The 19,627-nt window shown below is 36.5% G+C and overlaps 3 protein-coding genes across 3 annotated transcripts; 2 read left to right on the top strand and 1 right to left on the bottom strand.

Annotated features, from left to right (window-relative positions):
• Window positions 1-608: 608 nt before the first annotated feature.
• On the bottom strand, window positions 609-2,150 carry LOC113742680 (uncharacterized). The gene has a single exon (XM_072077974.1). It carries the CDS (start codon window positions 1,708-1,710, stop codon window positions 760-762), a length of 951 nt encoding a protein of 316 aa, XP_071934075.1. The 5' UTR covers window positions 1,711-2,150; the 3' UTR covers window positions 609-759.
• Window positions 2,151-7,185: 5,035 nt separating this feature from the next.
• On the top strand, window positions 7,186-8,697 carry LOC113742670 (WUSCHEL-related homeobox 2-like). The gene is made up of 2 exons (XM_027270570.1): window positions 7,186-7,498; window positions 8,076-8,697. The coding sequence occupies exons 1-2, from the start codon at window positions 7,186-7,188 to the stop codon at window positions 8,543-8,545; spliced, it is 783 nt and encodes a 260-aa protein (XP_027126371.1). The 3' UTR covers window positions 8,546-8,697.
• An 8,244-nt stretch (window positions 8,698-16,941) lies between these two features.
• Window positions 16,942-19,350, top strand: LOC113742664 (uncharacterized). Its single transcript, XM_072077972.1, has 2 exons — window positions 16,942-17,239; window positions 17,387-19,350. The coding sequence occupies exon 2, from the start codon at window positions 17,634-17,636 to the stop codon at window positions 19,122-19,124; it is 1,491 nt and encodes a 496-aa protein (XP_071934073.1). The 5' UTR covers window positions 16,942-17,239; window positions 17,387-17,633; the 3' UTR covers window positions 19,125-19,350.
• Window positions 19,351-19,627: the final 277 nt, after the last annotated feature.

The raw sequence follows: 19,627 nt of genomic DNA, 5'->3' as shown, positions 1-19,627 counted from the left end.
TGTGATTTCTTTTAAATTTATACAGGTAGATTAGAGTAGGAGTAGGACCCGTCTGATTGGATGGTGATTCAGTTTTCGTCGATTTCTCCCCACCTAGTGTAGGTTAGACTACCTGTCACGTCTGATTAAAAAAAAAAAAGTAGTATGTATTAAAAGTGAAATTGAATACGAAAAATATCATGACTCTCTCATGAGGGTAACAGAATGTACCGAAGATATTAGGACATCATAATGTGGTATGATTAAGTGCATGTGCAGCAACAGCCTAGGACAAGGAAAAGAACCTTTTGGAATCAACTCTCAGCATTGTTTTGCAGCAGGAGAATTTTGAATAGTTTTGTACCTCTACAGATTGGAAAAAGACCATTCAAAAAAACGATACTAAATTTGAGCAAGTATACCAGCAAGCTAGCAGGACCATACCGTATTAAACTATACAACATTACGGCCTCAACTTGAACTTCTAAGAGGTGGGCTGGCGTGGTATTGCTCCTCAGGAATCCAAGATACCATGCACAATGATTACATCACTCTACATGATTTCTTTTTTCTTTTTTTTTTTTTTGCCTCAATAACTGGAAAAGAAAATAAAAATTGAGAACCAAGGAAACTTGAAAATTTTCACCGTTCTCTATTGAAATCTGGACGATGATTACACCAAATTTAATCACTGTAATTTTAATTCACAGATGAAAGGGCAAAAATTGCAGAAAAAATAATAAAATTTGAACCCATTTCCTGTAAATTCTTCCCAAATATCTATTGCATACCGGATTTGGCATCAGCCAGTCTGAATGTTGAAGGAGATGATGCCAATGGGAGAACCTGAGAAGGAGTTGAATGGCAAAGACTAGGCTGCTGCTGCTGTTGAAGTTCTCTTTCGTTATCCTTACCAATAATTGCAACATAAGAGCCGTCAACCTCTTCTGTGATAACCGTCCCATTTGGGGAAGGTTGAATAACAGAATCTCGAACACAGCCCCCATTCTTCAAGGCCATCCTTTCAGCTTCTTCGACTAATCTTCTTATCAACTTCTCCTCAGCATCCCTTAAAAATTTGAACTTTGGCGGAGGAGAAGATCTCAGCTTATTCAATTCAGCCTCAGATATGGACTCAAAGAGAGGATTGAATCCGTGAATATTGCTATAAGAATCCAAAGATGGAGTCCTGAGAGGTGGCGAAGGTAAAGGGGTGCGAAAAGGAGTATCAACAGCAATAATGATGTCGCTCAAGCTTCTAGTTCTTGACCCTTTCCTGCTTCTATCACCTCTAGATTTCCCATCATCAGACTCCAAATCCTCCTTAGTTTCCTCCTTGATTGTGAACAAAAATCTTGGAGGGCCACAGAGATTGTGCAGCCTCATTAACTCTGACTCCACACTTTCTTCACCGAAGCCTTTGAATTGCATACTACCATCCTTGCCGTTTCCTCCTAGCTCAAGATCATTTTCATGGCCATTGACTTCAGAATTAATCACTGAGGCAGCGAGTTCTTGAGTGTCATTTCGTCTACTGTCAGTAGAATTTGATTTCTTCCAACAAAAGAGATAAGAAATCTCCGCTGCATAGTTGGTAAAATGGTCCTCAATTTCTCTGTTGTTAATTCTCTTCTTCCACCACAACAGATAGTATAGCTCAGCAACAAGCCCCAAGAAGATGCAACCAAATACAAAGCTCAACCCAATACCTAAACCACTGAAAGATCCCATCTTGGCCTCAAGAATTTCACATTAACTCAGAATACTATTACAACCTGCCTATGGTACGGTACTAGAGATCATCAGAAGTGTCCCAGAAAGGCAACATAGAGGAGAAACTTACCTGAACCCTCAAGGGCTCTATTCCTGAATTACTTGAAGTTTCAATATTTGGAACCAAAAGCACTAGAGCTAGCTAAAAGGATATGCCACAAAATTCAGCACCAAGAATACTGAGTCATGATTTGTTAAAAGACAGAATAGTATTCTTAAGGGGTCTTGGTCGTATTGCCTCAAACACACGCTAGAGAGACAGATTAGAAACAAATTATCGACACATAGAATTCAACTGCCTGATTACGGAAATCACTGAAAAGCAAGAATTGGGAAGGGGGAAATGTGAGGATTACAGAAGAACTAATTTGATATATATATATATATATATATATATATTTTGTGTTGTGTTGTTGTGTATTTCTGTGTTTTTTTGGGGGGGGGGGGGGGTGTGGTCCTCAAAAGGATAAATAGCATTTGTGTGATTTGGCCATGAAAGGAGTCGTATAGAGTGAACTGGACTTGACGCAAAATCTAACAATTAGTGATGTGCATTTTTCATTTTCGTGTGTTCAAGACTCTTTAAGGGTTGTGGGGGTCACATCTTCTGTGGATACCTCACATGGGCTGGCAAAATCTTGCATCAATTAAATTAAAGATACAAAAAATATTTAAAGGATGTTTTCTTTCCTGGTTTAGTCCAGTTTGAAATAATTGGTGGAATAAACATTTACTAATGTTGTCATTTTAGCATTTAACATCTTAGGACGCCTTTGACTTTTGGGATTTTTACTACTGTTTAAGGAGCTAGTAGGTATGAAAACCTACTAGATCAAAAGGATGCTTTAGCACCTTCTTTGAATTTTTTTTATTATAGGTAGAGTTTAAACTCCTGACCTACAACAGTTCAAAGGAGGACTTTAATCCCTTTTCGGCGGCCATTGAACTTGTGGTTGACTTTTGGGATTGATCTGCTATTTAATGACATTTTTTCTTGTAATTAGTGGGAACAGAAAAACTCAAATCCCGATCAGATGTGTTTAAAAAAAAAAAAAAAGATAACAACTCTGTACTTACATCCATATTCATTTCCATGGTTGAATTAAGCAATCAACTTTTAGATTTTTACACAATGAATTTAATTTATTTTAAAGACAAAATAGCGGCTGATTGCACAAGTCATCAAGTCATGTATTCCTTTTGCGATACCAATGGGCCTGATAGGGCCAGCTCCCACATTAGAAAAGTGGAGAATTAAACTCGGACTCATCCGTGTAGCCACTGGCCCAGCTCATTTACGTGCTGCCATTCAATTCCTCCACTCCTCATCATTGATTGGGGTGGTTGCCCGGTAATTAGCTGACTTGATTTGTTTTTCATTTTGGTTTTCATGATGGGGAAGGTACTCTCGGTATTAATCATCTTAATTGAAAAAACAATGGGAATTCAATGTTACTTACACACTCAATTATATTATTTGACAAAGTGTTGATTGATAATCCCAACTTTTTGATTAGATGCACTTGTGGTTTCTCCTCCATCTCTCTCCCTCGGTTTTGTTTCGTTTATAATATAGATTCATCACTTGTACAATTTTTTTTTTCCTATAACTTTTGGTGGATTATCTTTCCTCAAACTCTTTTAGCACACTTTTCGTTATTTTGGTGTATCTTTTGAGGAACAAAGACAAAGCCCGTCACTTGCATTAGTTAATGGTAGGTAGTGGGTGACAGGATTTGATTTAATTACAACATAGAAAGCCAAAAAAAATCTCATATAACGTATAAGCAAAAGTTAATTTTATATGCAGTGACACTATTACGGTCGAATGTATGATATATATGTATAATTTGAGTTTTAAATTTAAATTCAAATTATATGTAATGCATTCAAGAAAAATATATATACACTATAAGTGTATATATATATTTGAATTTCAAATTCAAATTTTATAAAATTGTCATTCATCCAACGCCAACAGTGTATAAACTGTCAATATATGAAAGATTAATCCTAAGTGTATGAAAAATTAATCCAGTTATTCAAAACAAAATTAATCCATAAACTTGGCACACACCGAAAAAAAGTAGTAAATTAATAGATCCCCCATACTGTAAGCAGTCTATAACTGTATGCAATAATAAACAATCAATTGAAAGATGAGTAAAAAGTATATACGTAATCGCGCACTAGCGAAACAAATAGATTTGTATACATATGGATTGAGTGGTTCAACAATTGAACCATATTGCAACTTCGAGGTAAGCTTTGATCAGGTCAAAAAGTCAAAACACATTAGGCCGAAAAAGCATCAGAAGTTTTGTCGTTTGCTGCCCACAATCAATCAGACGAGGAGTGAGGAGAATGGGATCATTTCATCCCATGAGATGATCTCGTTAGAAAGCCAAAATCGGCCGGAGCGGAATTTGTTCCCGGTGGCGGATCTGTCGCTCGTGCATGCGGGGCTTAATCTTCAATCTGTGGAAAACAGCACGATTCTCATGCCGAAATTTTCTTGTAATTTCACGGATTTGAGGCCCTCATGACTTGAAGATTATGATTTTTCTTTTGATCGATGTTTCCCAACATATTATAGAAATTGTAGTTATTGTCTTGCCATTTTTATTGTTGTGCAGATTTTTGCATGCACAAATTAAGAATTGGCTGCATATATCTCTTAGAACAAAAATTGATAAACAAAATTTTCTTCTATTGCCTCTAACACTTTATTAATGAAAGGCAAAACTTAAAAGAGCAAATTTTTTGTACACTGCTAGTGTACAATTTTTTTTTTACGCTAACAGATTTAAATTATATCATATAATATGAATTTAAATTTAAAATTCAAATCATGCACATGTAACATATATCTTTAGTTACTAATGGGAAAAAAAAAGGTCACTACACTACCAGTATATAAAAAATTAACCCAATCTTAAATGAAAGGCGGATGTAGGGATGGCAACGGGGCGGGGTTGGGGCGGGGGACCCCGCCCCGTTGCCTATTAGTTCCCCCCGTCCCCCGCCCCGTCCCCCGCCTCCCGCTCCCCCCGCCCCGCCCCCGCCCCCGCCTTGCTCCGCTTCCCCCGCCAGGGCACCCGCGGGGTTAATAAAATTTTATTATATAAATTTATTATAATTAAATTTTAATAAATAATCAAGTATTAAAATATCAACACATCACCAAATTATTATTCATTGTAATTTTACAATTGAAATTCATAAAAACAATCAAACAGAAGTTATTTGAATACAATCCAATATGATGAAATAAATATAACTAAAATAGTCAAATTTTCACTTTTAGTACAAATGCAATCACTAATTCATCATTGTATTTGTGCATTTTTTTGAGAAAAAAGTGTTATTCTATTAAGTGTAATTAGAAATTTAGTATAAATGTATTAGTAAATTTAGTATAACTAATTAATAAATTCTATTAGTAGACATGTATAATTATTCATATAATTGATAATATCAATTATATTACATAAACTAATATACATCATATAATACATCTAACTAATAATATCATTATCATAAGTTTATAACTAATTAACTTACATATAATATATAGTCATTTATATATATATATATATATATTTTGCGGGTGGCGGGGCGGGGGATGGGGCGGGGGAGTATACCCCCGCCCCCCGCCCCGTTTCTAAGCGGGGGGAAAAAATTCCCCCCCGCCCCCGCCCCAACCCCTGCCCCGTGAGCCCCCCGCGGGGCGGGCACCCGCACCCATTGCCATCCCTAGGCGGATGGAATAAATTGATAATAAAGGCATGATGTAATTGAACATTTTCAAACATCCAAAACTAGAGGTGCCCAGCGGCTGGTGCTGTAAGCCCCCCTTTTTCTTAAAAAATGTCAGTGATTTAGTTGGAGGGGAAGAAATGAAGAGATAATTAAATGTGGTATTAGTGCAATAACAGTTTTGAACAAAATGTATTTGCCCGGGCGCCGCACAAACGCTGAATTAATTAGGGTGGCTATACCTAATTATTTATTTATTTCGAAATCTCCCGTGGAAGGCAAAAGTCAATGCACATGCACGCAGGTTTAGTGCTGTTTTCTATTTGTATGGTACCCCCTGGTTAGATTCTAAAAGTTGATCATGGAGGAATAGTAAATAATTAGAAAAATAATATACTTTTATAAATTTCAATAACATAACAAAATCCTTTGAGGCTACGATGCTATTTTAATTTTAATTTCTTTTTGCACTAATGTTTATTTAAACTTTAATTTCAATGTATTAAGTAAAGGGCATATCTTCATCTTGTTTTGGAGTTACCAATAGAAATTTCGGTTTTTGTTAATTTATAAAGGAGTTAAGTTTTTGAGAAATATGGCGTTAAGGAGTTAAGTTACCAATACAAATTTAAGTTTTGAAGAAATATATATGGCGTGTGAGGATTTGTTTATAAAGGTGTCACCAATCTTCATCATGCTGTCAACTTTTTTATGCATGTAATCAAATACTTGAAAGAAAAGAAAAGAGAAAAAAAAAAAAAAAAAACTACTAGTGCTGCGAATCTTGAAAGCCACATATTTCTCTCCTTGCATTCAATGTTTGTAAATTTTTGACAGACCACAGCTGTCTAAAGATGAAATGCAGAGTTTAACTCTCAACAAATCAATAATCCCAAGAAAAATTTCTACTACTAATTTTCTTGAAAGTTTCATGCGCGGGACAACGTATGATACAGCCGTATTTGCCAACGGATTACTCGAAAACACAAGATCAATTGTGAGAAAGTGCAACGCATGATTTCTTATATTACCAAGACATGCGTGCATGGCAAATCGTGATTGCTCATTCACAGCACAAAATTGGCCTCGCCTGCCCTCTTCTTCCCCTCTCGGACGATTCAAGTGATTATCATCTCCCGCTAGCTTGCAATCAAGTATCGCAGTAGCCAGCATCTGCTGCCGAGCTGAGTCTGCAGTGCTTGCTTAATTGGCAATTTCTTCAATTCCCAAAGCCTAGGCCCCCCTACTTCTACAGCCTACACCTTACAAACCCAACCGCCTGTCTTTTCCTCTCATTCCCGAATCTACCCCCTCCTTTCCTTTCATGGCTTTTCCTATGTTTAGTCACTCACTTTCATTCCCGAGACATGACCCTTGTAGGGGTTCTCTCGTCTTTTCGTGCATGCAGCTAGCCCTAGCCGCTACCCGCCATGTTTTCAGAGTTTTTTCAGCACCAAAAACAATACGCATGTCAACCTCTCTCTCCTTTCTGTTTGACCCTCTAAATTTCTCTGTCCAACGAATATATATATATATATGTATGTATGTATATATATGCATGCATCAACATAATAGAAGAAGGCAAAAGAAGAAGCCATGCACAAGCACAACTAATATTCTTAAAACCCCAAGGCTTCTTCAGTGGTACATTTTGAGGGTTTCTTTATTTTCGTTATGGAGAGTCATGATAACTTGGATATGCCTATTTCTGGAGGAGCTCCAGTTGGTTCTAGATGGAACCCGACAAAGGAGCAAATAGATATGCTTGAAAGCTTGTACAAGCAAGGGCTAAGGACTCCAAGTGCAGAGCAAATACAACAGATCACTAACAGGCTAAGGGCTTATGGGCACATTGAGGGCAAGAATGTGTTTTATTGGTTCCAGAATCACAAAGCAAGGCAAAGGCAGAAGCAAAAGCAGGATCATGTTTCACCTTTCAATCGCTTTCTTCATAAGACCGCCTCTGTCCTTCCACCTTGTACCAATGGTCGGTCTTTCTCTCTAATACATTTCTCTATACTTCTGTTTTGTTCTGCTTTTCTCCAGAGTTTACACTTATTGATGTATAATGTAATGTTGGAGACCCATATATTGTTTAGAGATTGATTTGTCTCTCTTAATTACAATTGGAATCTGACGGGATCACGCACTGGGGTTCGATATGTGGAAAAAAGCATTAGTCTAATATTTCCTGAACTGTCTATTTCTGTAGATTTCTTTGCTACCTAGGTTTCCAAGCAAGTGCCGTTTTCAAAAGAGGAACATGCTTTTTTGCTTGAGTGGAGACTAAAGGTTTCTGTCAGACTTTCTTGTTGAGAGTCTCCCTGTTGTATTCATAACATTCAACTTTTTCTGGATATCCTTTTTTTTAATTCACTTTATTTCTTAAAATTATGTTCCTTCATATTTTCCTTTTGCTTTTTCAAAAATGATCCGCCCATTAATTAAATATAGCTCACTATTATTCTCCGGTCTCATTCTTTAATATTCCTCCTAACTCAACCCTTCTTTTTTCACGGATGATCGCTATCTAGTTTCTCTAATGTATGCAAGCTAGCTTTCAGTTCTTTGCAGCCCATATTACATGCCATATCCGGAAACGGGGTTATGTCATCAGCAGCAGCAATTATCCAAGGTGCTTCTTCCAAGAAGCTTCAAGAGGAGGCCAATTTTGCCAGAGAAACTCGAGAAAAGCAAGCTGCTTGGTAGGGCACTTCATGATCAAGCAAATCAGGAGTCCAATGATATGATGCATTCATTCAGAGCCAATGGAGAATGCGTGATGTCTAACTCAAAGCAATTTAATCAAGAGACTTTGGACTTGTTTCCTCAGCAACCAACTGGAACTCTACAATCAAGAACTGCAGCAGCAGTAGCAAGCTGTTCTTTCCCTTCAAACTATTTTGGATATTCCACTGCTACTCCTTCAACTTCCTCGGCCACCAGATCCTTTACCGATAAAGGAGGTTATGATGACCATCATCCTTTCTTTGACTTCTTATGTGGAAATAATGGTTCATGCGATGGTCATTAGCACGATGTAATTTCAGTTTGTGATTGGCCATCTGTAATTTCCTTTTGGCCAATTTTTGTTTTAACTTTTTTGGGCTTAGGTCTGTATTTCTTGTGTCTCTTTAATTACCTTGTGCTGAAGAATCAAAACAATCGTTCTTCGTCTGGTACAAACTTAAATTGAGATCATGGATGTTTTCCTCAAGGATTTGGAAAATGCTTACTCCCTATCGTTAATACTTAATAGGCACAGCCATCGCCTTGAACGCCTTGAACCTCAAGGTTTCAAGTCAATCTGATCTGGGATCTTGAATGTCTAAGCTTTAATGAAAAAAAGTATGCATCTAATTTTCACTCTCTTTGGTTGGGAAAAAGTTAGGTGCTTACTGAGACAGGTGTTAATGATTCTTGGAGCAATCAGCTAGGCGTGGTTAAAATAATTATATTCAAAAGGATAAAAGGTGTAAAGAATAGAGAATGGGACTGTCAACTGAAACGTGTGGAGACTATAGAGAAGGGAATTGTTGCGCTGATCATCTGGCTAAAATCAGCCTCAACCTAAGCTCGGGTTGGAGAAAGTTCGAAGAAGCCCCATTATACTTAAGACCTCTCTTGAGTCATGATGTAACAAGTGTTAGCCAAGGTAAATTAGCGACTTTGTGATGACCTTGCCCTCGAAGAAAAAGAGTATATATTCATATATTAAGTTAGTATACACATATAAAAATTACGAATAGAATAAAGCCATATGAATATATACCAAACTATATAAGAAACATAACAATTGTATGAAAATCTCAATTGTACAAGCTTAAATTCTCTCTTTTTGTGGTATTATCTAAAATCTTGATTTATAGCCCTCAATTATCCTGCAATATTCAAGTAGACCTCACCTTCTAGATAGGCCTTTCAATCGGATCATATGAGCCAAACCTTCATAAGTTCGGATTCAATTCATTTAATTTGTAACACTTTCAGGTTTTGAGTCATGAGTTTTAAGTTAACAAATATGAAGATCATACTCAACTCACCAAATATTCGAGTTTTAGGCCTTATTCAGGTTTAGTCCAAATTCGCTTGTTACTGCTCAATTTTCTTAATATAATTACTATAACTATGAAATTGTAAAACTAATTTAACATTCACAGAACTACAATATTAAAATTAAATATAAACAAGTAATAGTTCTTAAAAGTACATAAATCAAGAATTTTTCAACAATATTTATATTTAATTCGTTCATGTTGACCTTGGTCGATCAATCCTTGGTTTTGATGATTAACAAACCAAAATGTAGATTTGGGCTAATGTTTTTATGTGAGTAATTTGTTAGAACAGATTCTTGTGGCATAAAAGAAGAAGCAAAAACAGGGCACTCATGTCGGACGCTATCGGACGTCCGAAAGAATGAAGAACATCAAGAAGGAAACTCTGTCGGACGCTCGTGAGGAAGCATCGGACGTCCGGAAGGATCGGACGCACGCCTCGGACGCACATCGATCGCATCGGACGTCCGAGAAATTTCGCAAAGATTTGATGACTCTCTGCCTACGTTCGGACGCAGGGTTCGGACGTCCGACAGGTGGTTTGGACGCAGGGTTCGGACGTCCGACAGGAGGTCTCGGACGTCCGACAGGCCAACGGCTAGTTTTGACAGCATTTAATATTTGACCGTTGGAGAGCTTTTTGAAGCCATTTCTCACCTTCTATAAACACCCCAAAGCACAAGAAGACAAGGGACTTTTGCCAACACAAAATACAAGCTTACAAGTGAGATTTTTGAGTAGAAAGATTCTTTGTTGGTTGTATAAGGGGTTGGGAAAGTTGGGTTGTGAGGTTGCTCAAGTGAAAACCTTGGTGAAGGTGAACCTATCACTTGGAGTGGTAAAACCTTGGTGAAGGTTGCCTCATTTGTATAAAATAGTTCTTAATTGGGTGAGTGATCTTTCAAGTGTAGGTTGTTGAGGGTTAACTAGAATTGTTGTAAAACTCCTTGGCTCAACCAAAGAGTATTTGGGGTGAGGAAGGAGTGAACCTTCACTTGTACATCTTGGTTAGCATCGCCATCAATTGAAGAGGCTATTGGATTGATATTTGGTTTGCATTTCTTATCTTTTCTCTTTAATTAAGTTTTCTTTATTGTGCTTAAATTTGATATATCTTTGTGCATCATTGTGAAATTGTTTGTACTCATTGGGTTGCACCGGGCATTACAATTGGTATCAGAGCTTGGTCTCTTTTGATCAAGCTTAACCGCTTAGAGTAAAGATCATGGCAACCATAAAAGTTTCTTTTTTAGAAGGGCAATCTATTGATAGACCACCTATGTTTAATGGTTCTCATTTTAGCATGTGGAAACAAAGAATGATGATTTTCTTACAATCCGTTTATATTGAATTATGGTATGTGGTAGAAGATGGTCCTTATGAAGCTAGAATAGTTGACTCCACCACCAATTTGAGTAGATTAAAGATTAGACAAGAATTGAATGAAAAAGACAAGAGATACCTTTCTTTGAATGCCAAGGCCATGTGTATATTGTACAATGCATTAGATGTAAATGAATCTAGCAGGATTAAAGGTTGTAAATCAGCTAAAGATATTTGGGATAAATTGTGTGTATTTCATGAAGGTAACCAAGATATTAAAGAACAAAAGAAATCTTTGCTTGTTTCTCAATATGAATTTTTCAAAATGCATCCTCTTGAAAATGTTGATAAAATGTGTAGTAGATTTTGTGACATTATTGAAGATCTTAAATTGCTTGGAAAAGAATATTCTTTGGGTGAGAAAAATAGAAAGATTTTGAATGCCTTGCCAAAAGAATGGGAAAACAAAATAAATGCTATAGAAGAGGCAAAGGATTTAAATTCTATGTCCATTGAATCTCTTGTGGATACCCTAACCTCTTATGAATTAAAGCTGAAATTCAAAGTGCAAGAGGAAGAAAATGCAAGAATGTATAAGAGAGGCATAGCTTTTAAAGCATCTCAAGTGGGGGATAACCCATCCTTCATGGGTAATGAATTCATGGAAGTGGACAATGATACAACTCCTCACATCAAAAGTTCCAAGAAGACCTTCAACAAGAGATGCTCAAGAGGAGATTGCAAAATTACATGGGATGAATGCAATTCAAAAAGAGAAAAAGAAGAGTTGGCCCAAATGGCACTAATGGCCGTTGGAGAAGATGAGGTAAGTTCTTATCACTCTTCTTGTGATGAAGATAATGAAAATGATGATGTGAAAATTCTTATGATTAAAATGCATAAAAGTTTGAGAAAATCTTATGCTAAAAATAAAGATTTGAAAACAAAAATAAATGATTTGTTGGAAGAAAACTCCAAACTGTTTCAAGAAAACAAATGTTTGAGAATGGAAAATGATGATTTAAAAAATCAAAAAAGTGTTTTTGATTGCAAAAATAATTTGAAAAGGAAGTTAGAAGAGAAAACAAAGTTTTATGAAAAAATGTTGGAGGAACAAAATGTGTTAAAGAAAAGAATTAATGACTTGAACGAGTTTCTCCAAAATGAAAAACAAAAGTTTTCTCAAACAAAAGAAAGCAAATCTTTTCAAGGCACAAATAAGTTTGCTATGATAAGAAGTAAGAAAATTAGTTGCATTAAATCCACCTATGTGCAAAATACTTCTATCATGTGTAACTTTTGTTGCAAATTTGGACATATGCAAAATGATTGCTATGTAAAGAAAAATATGAGAAAAGGCATGAAATTCATTTGGATTGCTAGATCATGTCGTATTAACTCCCAAGGACCCTATAAAGAAAGAGTACCAAATGAAATTTCTCATATTTAGGCACATCATGATGATTTGATCCAAGAAGTGCTATATGGTTGTAAGTACAATTGAAAATTTTGATATTCAATATGGTCTTGATTTGAAAAATAAAGGGGGAGTTTGTTTTTGATTGATGCCAAAAGGGGGAGTAGGATTTATTGAAATTTCTTTGTATGTTGGCACTTTCTAAGGGGGAGCTTTATTTGAACTTATTTGATAAAAGAAATCTTCATTTTGTTTGTCATCATCAAAAAGGGGGAGAGTTCAAAATATATGAAAAATGGTAATAAAACATATGGTCATAAGCCAATACATCTTCAAAGATTGGAATTTTTTCATAGCCTTCTGACTTGAATCCAAATATGGTTGATGATTTGTGTTTCTATTAGAAATTCTAGTCCAAAAAGAAATCAACCAATATTATGCAAACACAAAAATTTACTCAACCAATAAAAAAAAATAGAACTTCGGTCATGCATTACCAATATTGGCTCTCAAGAAAGCTAGTAGAGGAGTTTTCAGATGTATTTTTGTGTTTTGTAATTTGTATCTATTTAGTATTTAGTAATAATATATTTAGATATATAATTATATATAATATCAAAATATAAATACTATATATATCATTATATATAAGAGGTAATTAAAGAATCGGTTCTATATCGAATTTGAGCCGAATAAAGCTTCAACTCGGCTCATATTTAATTTGATCCTAATTTTTAAACTCAGTTTCAGATCTATTCACTAAATGATTGGACTCATCGAGCCTTTTCTCCAATTGAACAAGTCGAGCTCAAGTTGGTCTCACCCATTAACAGTCCTACTTCTAGATTGGTAGACGATGTGCTTATGATAGATCCCGTTACCTAATATAGCACGGCCTACTATGTCTTACTTTACTATTTAATATCTTTTTTTTTTTTGGGTAGGATTTAATTTCTAACATGAGGGCCTAATGCAGTAGTCCTGACCCTGCCCAATAAATTGGGAGATGAGGACTTGACCTAGGCCACGGTCCCGCCTAAACTGTCTTTCTTTAGGAAAAAAGAATGAAAAGTATTTAAAAAAAAAAAAGATTCAAAAGCGGCAGTCGGATTCGAAGCATGTAATGTGGGACTGTATGCACCTTTCCAGCAATAAGTGCCTCATCCAGTTCTTAGGCCCCAATAAGTTGGAAGATTCAAGGCGCGATCTAGGCGCAGTCGAATTGCAATTTCTCTTTCTTTACCCAAAAAACCAAAGAATGACAAGGGCTGCTAGACTAAGACAAAGCCAAATGCACTAGCAATGCCGAATCCACTTCCGCAACCACGGGATGGACTTGTCGCTGCTGACACAATCTTAAACCATGCAAGAGAGACATCCCTTCTGCGTGCAATACATCCCCTTCCCCAAATTCCTTGTAGAATGCAAAAATGAATCTTCCTTGTGAATCACGAAGCATGTACGTAAGATACGGTCTAAAACCTCAAACAGCTGAACAGTTGGGCCTGTCAACACTTCATAGCCCTTTTCAATATCTTCCCTACATCACTAGGTATTCATCTGGCATTTATCTGGAAGTAGCGCTTTGTCTCAATTGTTACAGATGCACAATGCCTGTACTGTTCTGACCTCTTAGCCTTGGGATCAATCTTACTTGAGAAATTTAGCTTTTGCTTTTGCTGATTCAAAGCCAGTAAAAACCATTGGGCTAAACTAAGTAAAAAGTAGTTGTCATCAAAGATATTTTATTCTTGATCTCCCCTCTGATATCAATCTGCTTGATTGCCTCTGAAGTGTAACCTACAAATGAAATGAATGAACACAGGACAAAATCCCCGTTTCGGATAAATTCTTGACAGAAAATACTCGTCTAGTGGAGCGTAAATCCTATTATGCGAGAGATTACTAATGCTGTGAATGCTCAAAAGGGTTTTGACGGTGAAGTAGTGGCCGCCAGCGATGCTATTACATTTGCAGCAAATCTGGAAATCTCGAGCTTTGTTCTTGAGATGACATAGCGACGGTCATTCAGCTTTGTAGGATAGTCATTTCAATTTTTGTTCTGTCATAGGTCCTATTTTAGATGATTTAAGAGGTGATTTCGGATCACTAGAGTGCCTTCTAAGGTGAAATGCGATTGTTTAGGAATCACCTGATCAAGTTATCAGAGGTGGGGCTATGTCCCCCTATTCACCTCCGACGATCTAATCAGTTTTGGTGAGAGAGAGTAAAGGAAGACTTTGGAAAGTAGTTCTTTTATACCTGATATCGGTTGTTCTTTTTTGGTGAGAGATTTCGATATTTATATGGGACAATTTGAAGGGAATGACAGTGGGGTAGAAAAGCTGTTTTCATTGACTTCCAAAATATAACCATTATATCCATTGAAGCTTTTCTTGCGAAACAGGTGACATGACTCGCGTAATGCTTATTGTCCACCGATCGATGAAGATCCTAATTATTCTTTGTTTTTGTTTCCTCATATTATATCATAATCATAGACATAATCACGTTGAGAAAAGCTCATTGAAGGCGAAGAGATTATCTAAAGCTGCTCGGATTTATTTGGTAATTTCTTCTTTACTCTATTAACGAATGAATTTCATTAGTATTAGAATAGCCGTTACTGCCGTTGAAGGATTGATCTTTCTGCTTCTTCCTTTTTTTTCACGTTCCCTCTTGCTTTTTAATATTACTCATTGGCTTTTGGCATTTGTTCATTTTTGCTATGGTTGTTTGATTAGGTACGTTTATTTTCTTCTCCTGCTCTCTTTAGTTTTGCTTCATGCGTTTTTCTTTAAAATTATTTGTTGTGTTTAAATTTCGTGAGCACAATAGAAATTTCACTGGAATTCGATGGTTCTTTTTATTGCTAGAAAATAATCTATAAGAATAAGTTTACTGGTAAGTTGCTGGTCCCCGATTCAATCGAACCCATTAATCTCTTTACCCTGCTTGGTACAAATAAAACCTCAAAAAAGCATTTTTGTTCTGTTTTAAACCACTAATTTTTCTCCCTTTGTGATTTTTTCAATTGCACAGGGATTATGAGTCTTTCCTAATTGACCCAGATATGATTTTGTTCTATTGTCTTTGCTATGGCTTTTAATTTTATGTTCAAGGCAGAATTATGCGTACAACCTATTTGATAATACTCCCTCCGTCCCACTTTGATAGTCCTGTTTCTTTTTTCAAAAAATTTAAGAAAAAGTAGTTAACTTTGTTGGAAAAGTAAATTTAGATTGCTATTTTCCTAAAATACCCTCACATTAAATAGAGTACAACTTTATGGGAACTTAAATTGATGGTAAAAAAAGAATCAACTCTCATTAAATGGGGTAGGTTTATAGCAACAACAACTTGTATTGAATAAGGGTATTTTAGGAAAATGAAAATACAACTACATTCTTCAATTGGAAAGTGGACTGCAATTTGGGACAGACAAAAAAGGAAAACAGGACTATCAAAGTGGGACGGAGGGAGTATCAGATTGATTAATTGTTTGTCTCGTGGGAAGATTCCTAAGCAATACTTCATTGTTTATGTTGGGAGACAAGTACTATGCTTTAGTGATGATTGGTAGACAAGTTTCTTTTGAAAGTACAAGACATTCAATGCATACCCACATTCTTTATAAGCAATTGTAGGACGCTCTAGGTCAAATTCTTTATCGATAGTTGCTTCTTTGTGACATAACCAAACTAGATTGGTAGAGATCACTATAAGCAAATTAAAATTTTTGAAAAAAACATACTCCCTCCGTCCCACTTTGATAGTCCTGTTTTCCTTTTTTGTCTGTCCCAAATTGCAGTCCACTTTCCAATTGAAGAATGTAGTTGTATTTTCATTTTCCTAAAATACCCTTATTCAATACAAGTTGTTGTTGCTATAAACCTACCCCATTTAATGAGAGTTGATTCTTTTTTTACCATCAATTCACGTTCCCATAAAGTTGTACTCTATTTAATGTGAGGGTATTTTAGGAAAATAGCAATCTAAATTTATTTTTCCAACAAAGTTAATTACTTTTTCTTAAACTGTGTGAAAAAAGAAACAGGGCTATCAAATTGGAACGGAGGGAGTATAAATAAATAATCAAACATCACACAGCTAAAACCCGGCCCGTAATCAACAAAATCCATTGACTGAGAAGGAGTTTTAAGCTTGAGGCCAAAAATGTGGCTCTTGAGCCCAATCAAAAGGGCCAAAATTTCCAGCTAGTAGCCTTATTTATTTCGGGCATGACTCGGGAAAACATAAAACTCCATTGCTGCTGCAATTGCCCATTTTCTATTTTACTCTTTATTTGTCATGAAAATTAAATTCATCAAATGATTTGATTATTGTAATTTATAATAATAAAAAAAAACAATAACAAGAAGTTTATTACTTGCAGATCCTAAAAAAAAGATAAGAGTTGCTCTGGCAGTAACGTATGGGGATTAGGTTCCTATGATAAGGGAATTCTTGCTACTATTATATATTAGTATTATCTTCACTGCGTGAATGAGGGGCTCACACAATGGACTAATTTTAAGGGAAATGATGATATTTGTACTGCCAAATTAATTGGGACTGGTATCTGATAAATATCATCATATGCATGTCAGAAACTAAAGTTAATTTTAATAGTTGTAATAAATATTTTTATATGAGAAAGAGAAACGCGACTGCCAGTACTATTGTAGTCGTAAATCAGGAGAAAATTGATGGGAGTGTCTATTTTTCCGTCACTAACGTTCACCGTTTCTCACACTCCGTCGTTCAAAATACTTGTGAGTGAGTCTACTCTAACGTGAATGTTAACGGCCGATCACAATGTGCCCTTTTCTCTTTATCTCTCTATAGTTCGAATAGATGATTGGAGAGGGTTTCCTGTGAAGATCTTCCACAGTTCTTTACGGATTCAAAGCTAATTAATGTTTTTGAGGTAATCCTTGTCAAAGATCCCTCTCTTTTTCTTCTCCTGTTTTATAGTAATAGATTTTTAAGTTTTCTCACAATTTTCTTTTAATTTTTCCAAGCCTTTTTACCTGTGTAGTTCTTCTCTCTGACGCTTGGAACTGTGATTTTGTAGCTTATGCCCGTGTAAGTGATGATCTGATCAAAAACCCAGTCTTGTTTTCATTGTCTTTTTTTTTTTTTTGGGGGTTAATTTTGAAGCAATTTATATTAGGATGATGTTACGGATTATGGACAAGGGTTTATTGTGAGAGGGATTGTTGAGGGGATATTGGTCGGTCAAATAGTTGCATAGAGAAAATTAGTATTAGTGCTAGATAACGAGAACCGTTGTTGGAGATTACTGATTGGAGTGAAGCATAATGGGAGAAGATTTATTGACCAATTTAACCATTGAGAATTATCCATCAACGTTTTTGTCCATGGATTCAATTGCCAACTCTCATGATGACTCTGACCGGGATATGAGTAGGCAAAGTGCCCTGCAGCCGCCCGATATTAATCTCCCCTTTTCTGTTGAGCATAGTCCTCCACCTCAGCCATGGAACCATGAAGCCTTTGATATGCTAGAGGTTGGTCTGGGACACCAAATTACTGACCCTGATAAGCTCCTTGACTTGCCTAAAATTGGGCGAAAATGTGCTAAGAGGCTGGACAGTGTGTGGGGCGCTTGGTTCTTCTTTAGTTTTTACTTCAAGCCAGTTTTGAAGGAGAAATCAAAGTGTAATATTGTTAGGGATAGTAATGGGGTTTCTGGCTTCGATAAGTCAGATCTTCAGCTTGATGTCTTTTTGGTTCAGCATGACATGGAGAATATGTATATGTGGGTGTTTAAGGAGAGGCCCGAGAATGCACTTGGGAAGATGCAATTGAGGAGTTACATGAATGGACATTCTCGCCAAGGTGAGCGTCCGTTTCCTTTCAGTGTGGATAAAGGTTTTGTAAGGTCTCATAGAATGCAGCGGAAACACTACAGGGGTCTCTCCAACCCTCAGTGTGTTCATGGTATTGAGTTGGTTCCATCTCCTAATCTTGTGGTTATGGATGAGGAAGAGCAGAAGAAATGGATGGAATTGACAGGTAGAGACCTCAACTTTTCTATTCCGCCTGAAGCTAAAGACTTCAGTTCATGGAGGAACCTTCCAAACACAGATTTTGAGCTTGAGAGGCCTATTCCGGCTTTAAAGAGTAATCTACAGGCCCCTACAAAAAAATTGCTTAATGGGTCCGGCTTGAATCTGTCCACTCAGCCTTCAAATCATGTAAATGGCAATGGGATAGATCTCTCTTCTATTTGCAATAAGAAAAGGAAAGATATTTTTTCACCTGGAAATGATGACGATTGTTGCCTGGCTGCCAATAATTCTGATCGACACCAAGATGCAGATATCCACCCTGTTGAGCCTCCCTGGATGGGTGAATTTTCAGGGGTAATAAGGAATGTATATGGACCTGTTACAGCTGCAAAAACCATTTACGAGGATGAAGAAGGATACTTGATTATCATCACCTTGCCCTTTGCAGATCCTGAAAGAGTAAAAGTACATTGGTGGAACAATCTAACTCATGGTATTGTGAAGATATCATCCATCAGTACAGCATGTATGCCTTTTATCCAGAGGAATGATAGGACGTTCAAGCTGACTGATCCATCTCCTGAGCACTGCCCTCCTGGAGAATTTAAAAGGGAAATTCCACTTCCCACTCGAATTCCAGATGATGCCAAGCTAGAAGCATATTTTGACAAAAGTGGAACTGTGCTCGAGATCAAAGTTCCTAAACATCGCACGGGGCCAGAAGAGCATGAAGTTCCTGTGTGCCTCCGCCCTCCAAATGAGTTTGGCTTATCTTGAAGACGTTTTTCAGTTTGCGTTAAGGGTAGACAATGTTGTCAATTTCCTTTACATTTTAGAAATTTTTATGAAAATAGAGAGACCAAAAATTCCTCCTCACTCATAAGATAGTATTTTAACTGTCTCCAGAACAATTGTTTTGGTATTGTCTTTTGGGATTGGTATAGTTGTACTGATGGTTAGTTATGAGTTGCAAGGTTGAAATTCATTGATCAGAATTCTTGAACCTCGCTTCTTGTTTGTCAGTCTATATATATATATATATATATATATATATATATATATATATATATATATATATATATATATATACTGGGGTCGGGGTAGTTTTGTGCTGATGGCATCCAGAACGTTGACGCATGTACATGTTCTTTTATCGGCCCTTCCCTGAATAGGAGAAAGAAAATAGTGAATGCACCTGACTGCGTACACCTTGATGTGGGCTCTTCTTCATTTTGCTATTGGGCCTCCTATATGTATTTCCATCAAATTGATGGATGAAT

The sequence above is a fragment of the Coffea arabica genome, chromosome 1c (genome assembly GCF_036785885.1).
Source record: "Coffea arabica cultivar ET-39 chromosome 1c, Coffea Arabica ET-39 HiFi, whole genome shotgun sequence".
In the NCBI taxonomy this organism is placed as follows: domain Eukaryota; kingdom Viridiplantae; phylum Streptophyta; class Magnoliopsida; order Gentianales; family Rubiaceae; genus Coffea; species Coffea arabica.
The sequence above is the reverse complement of the archived record's forward strand: the minus strand, read 5'-3'. Positions and strand labels throughout refer to the sequence as shown.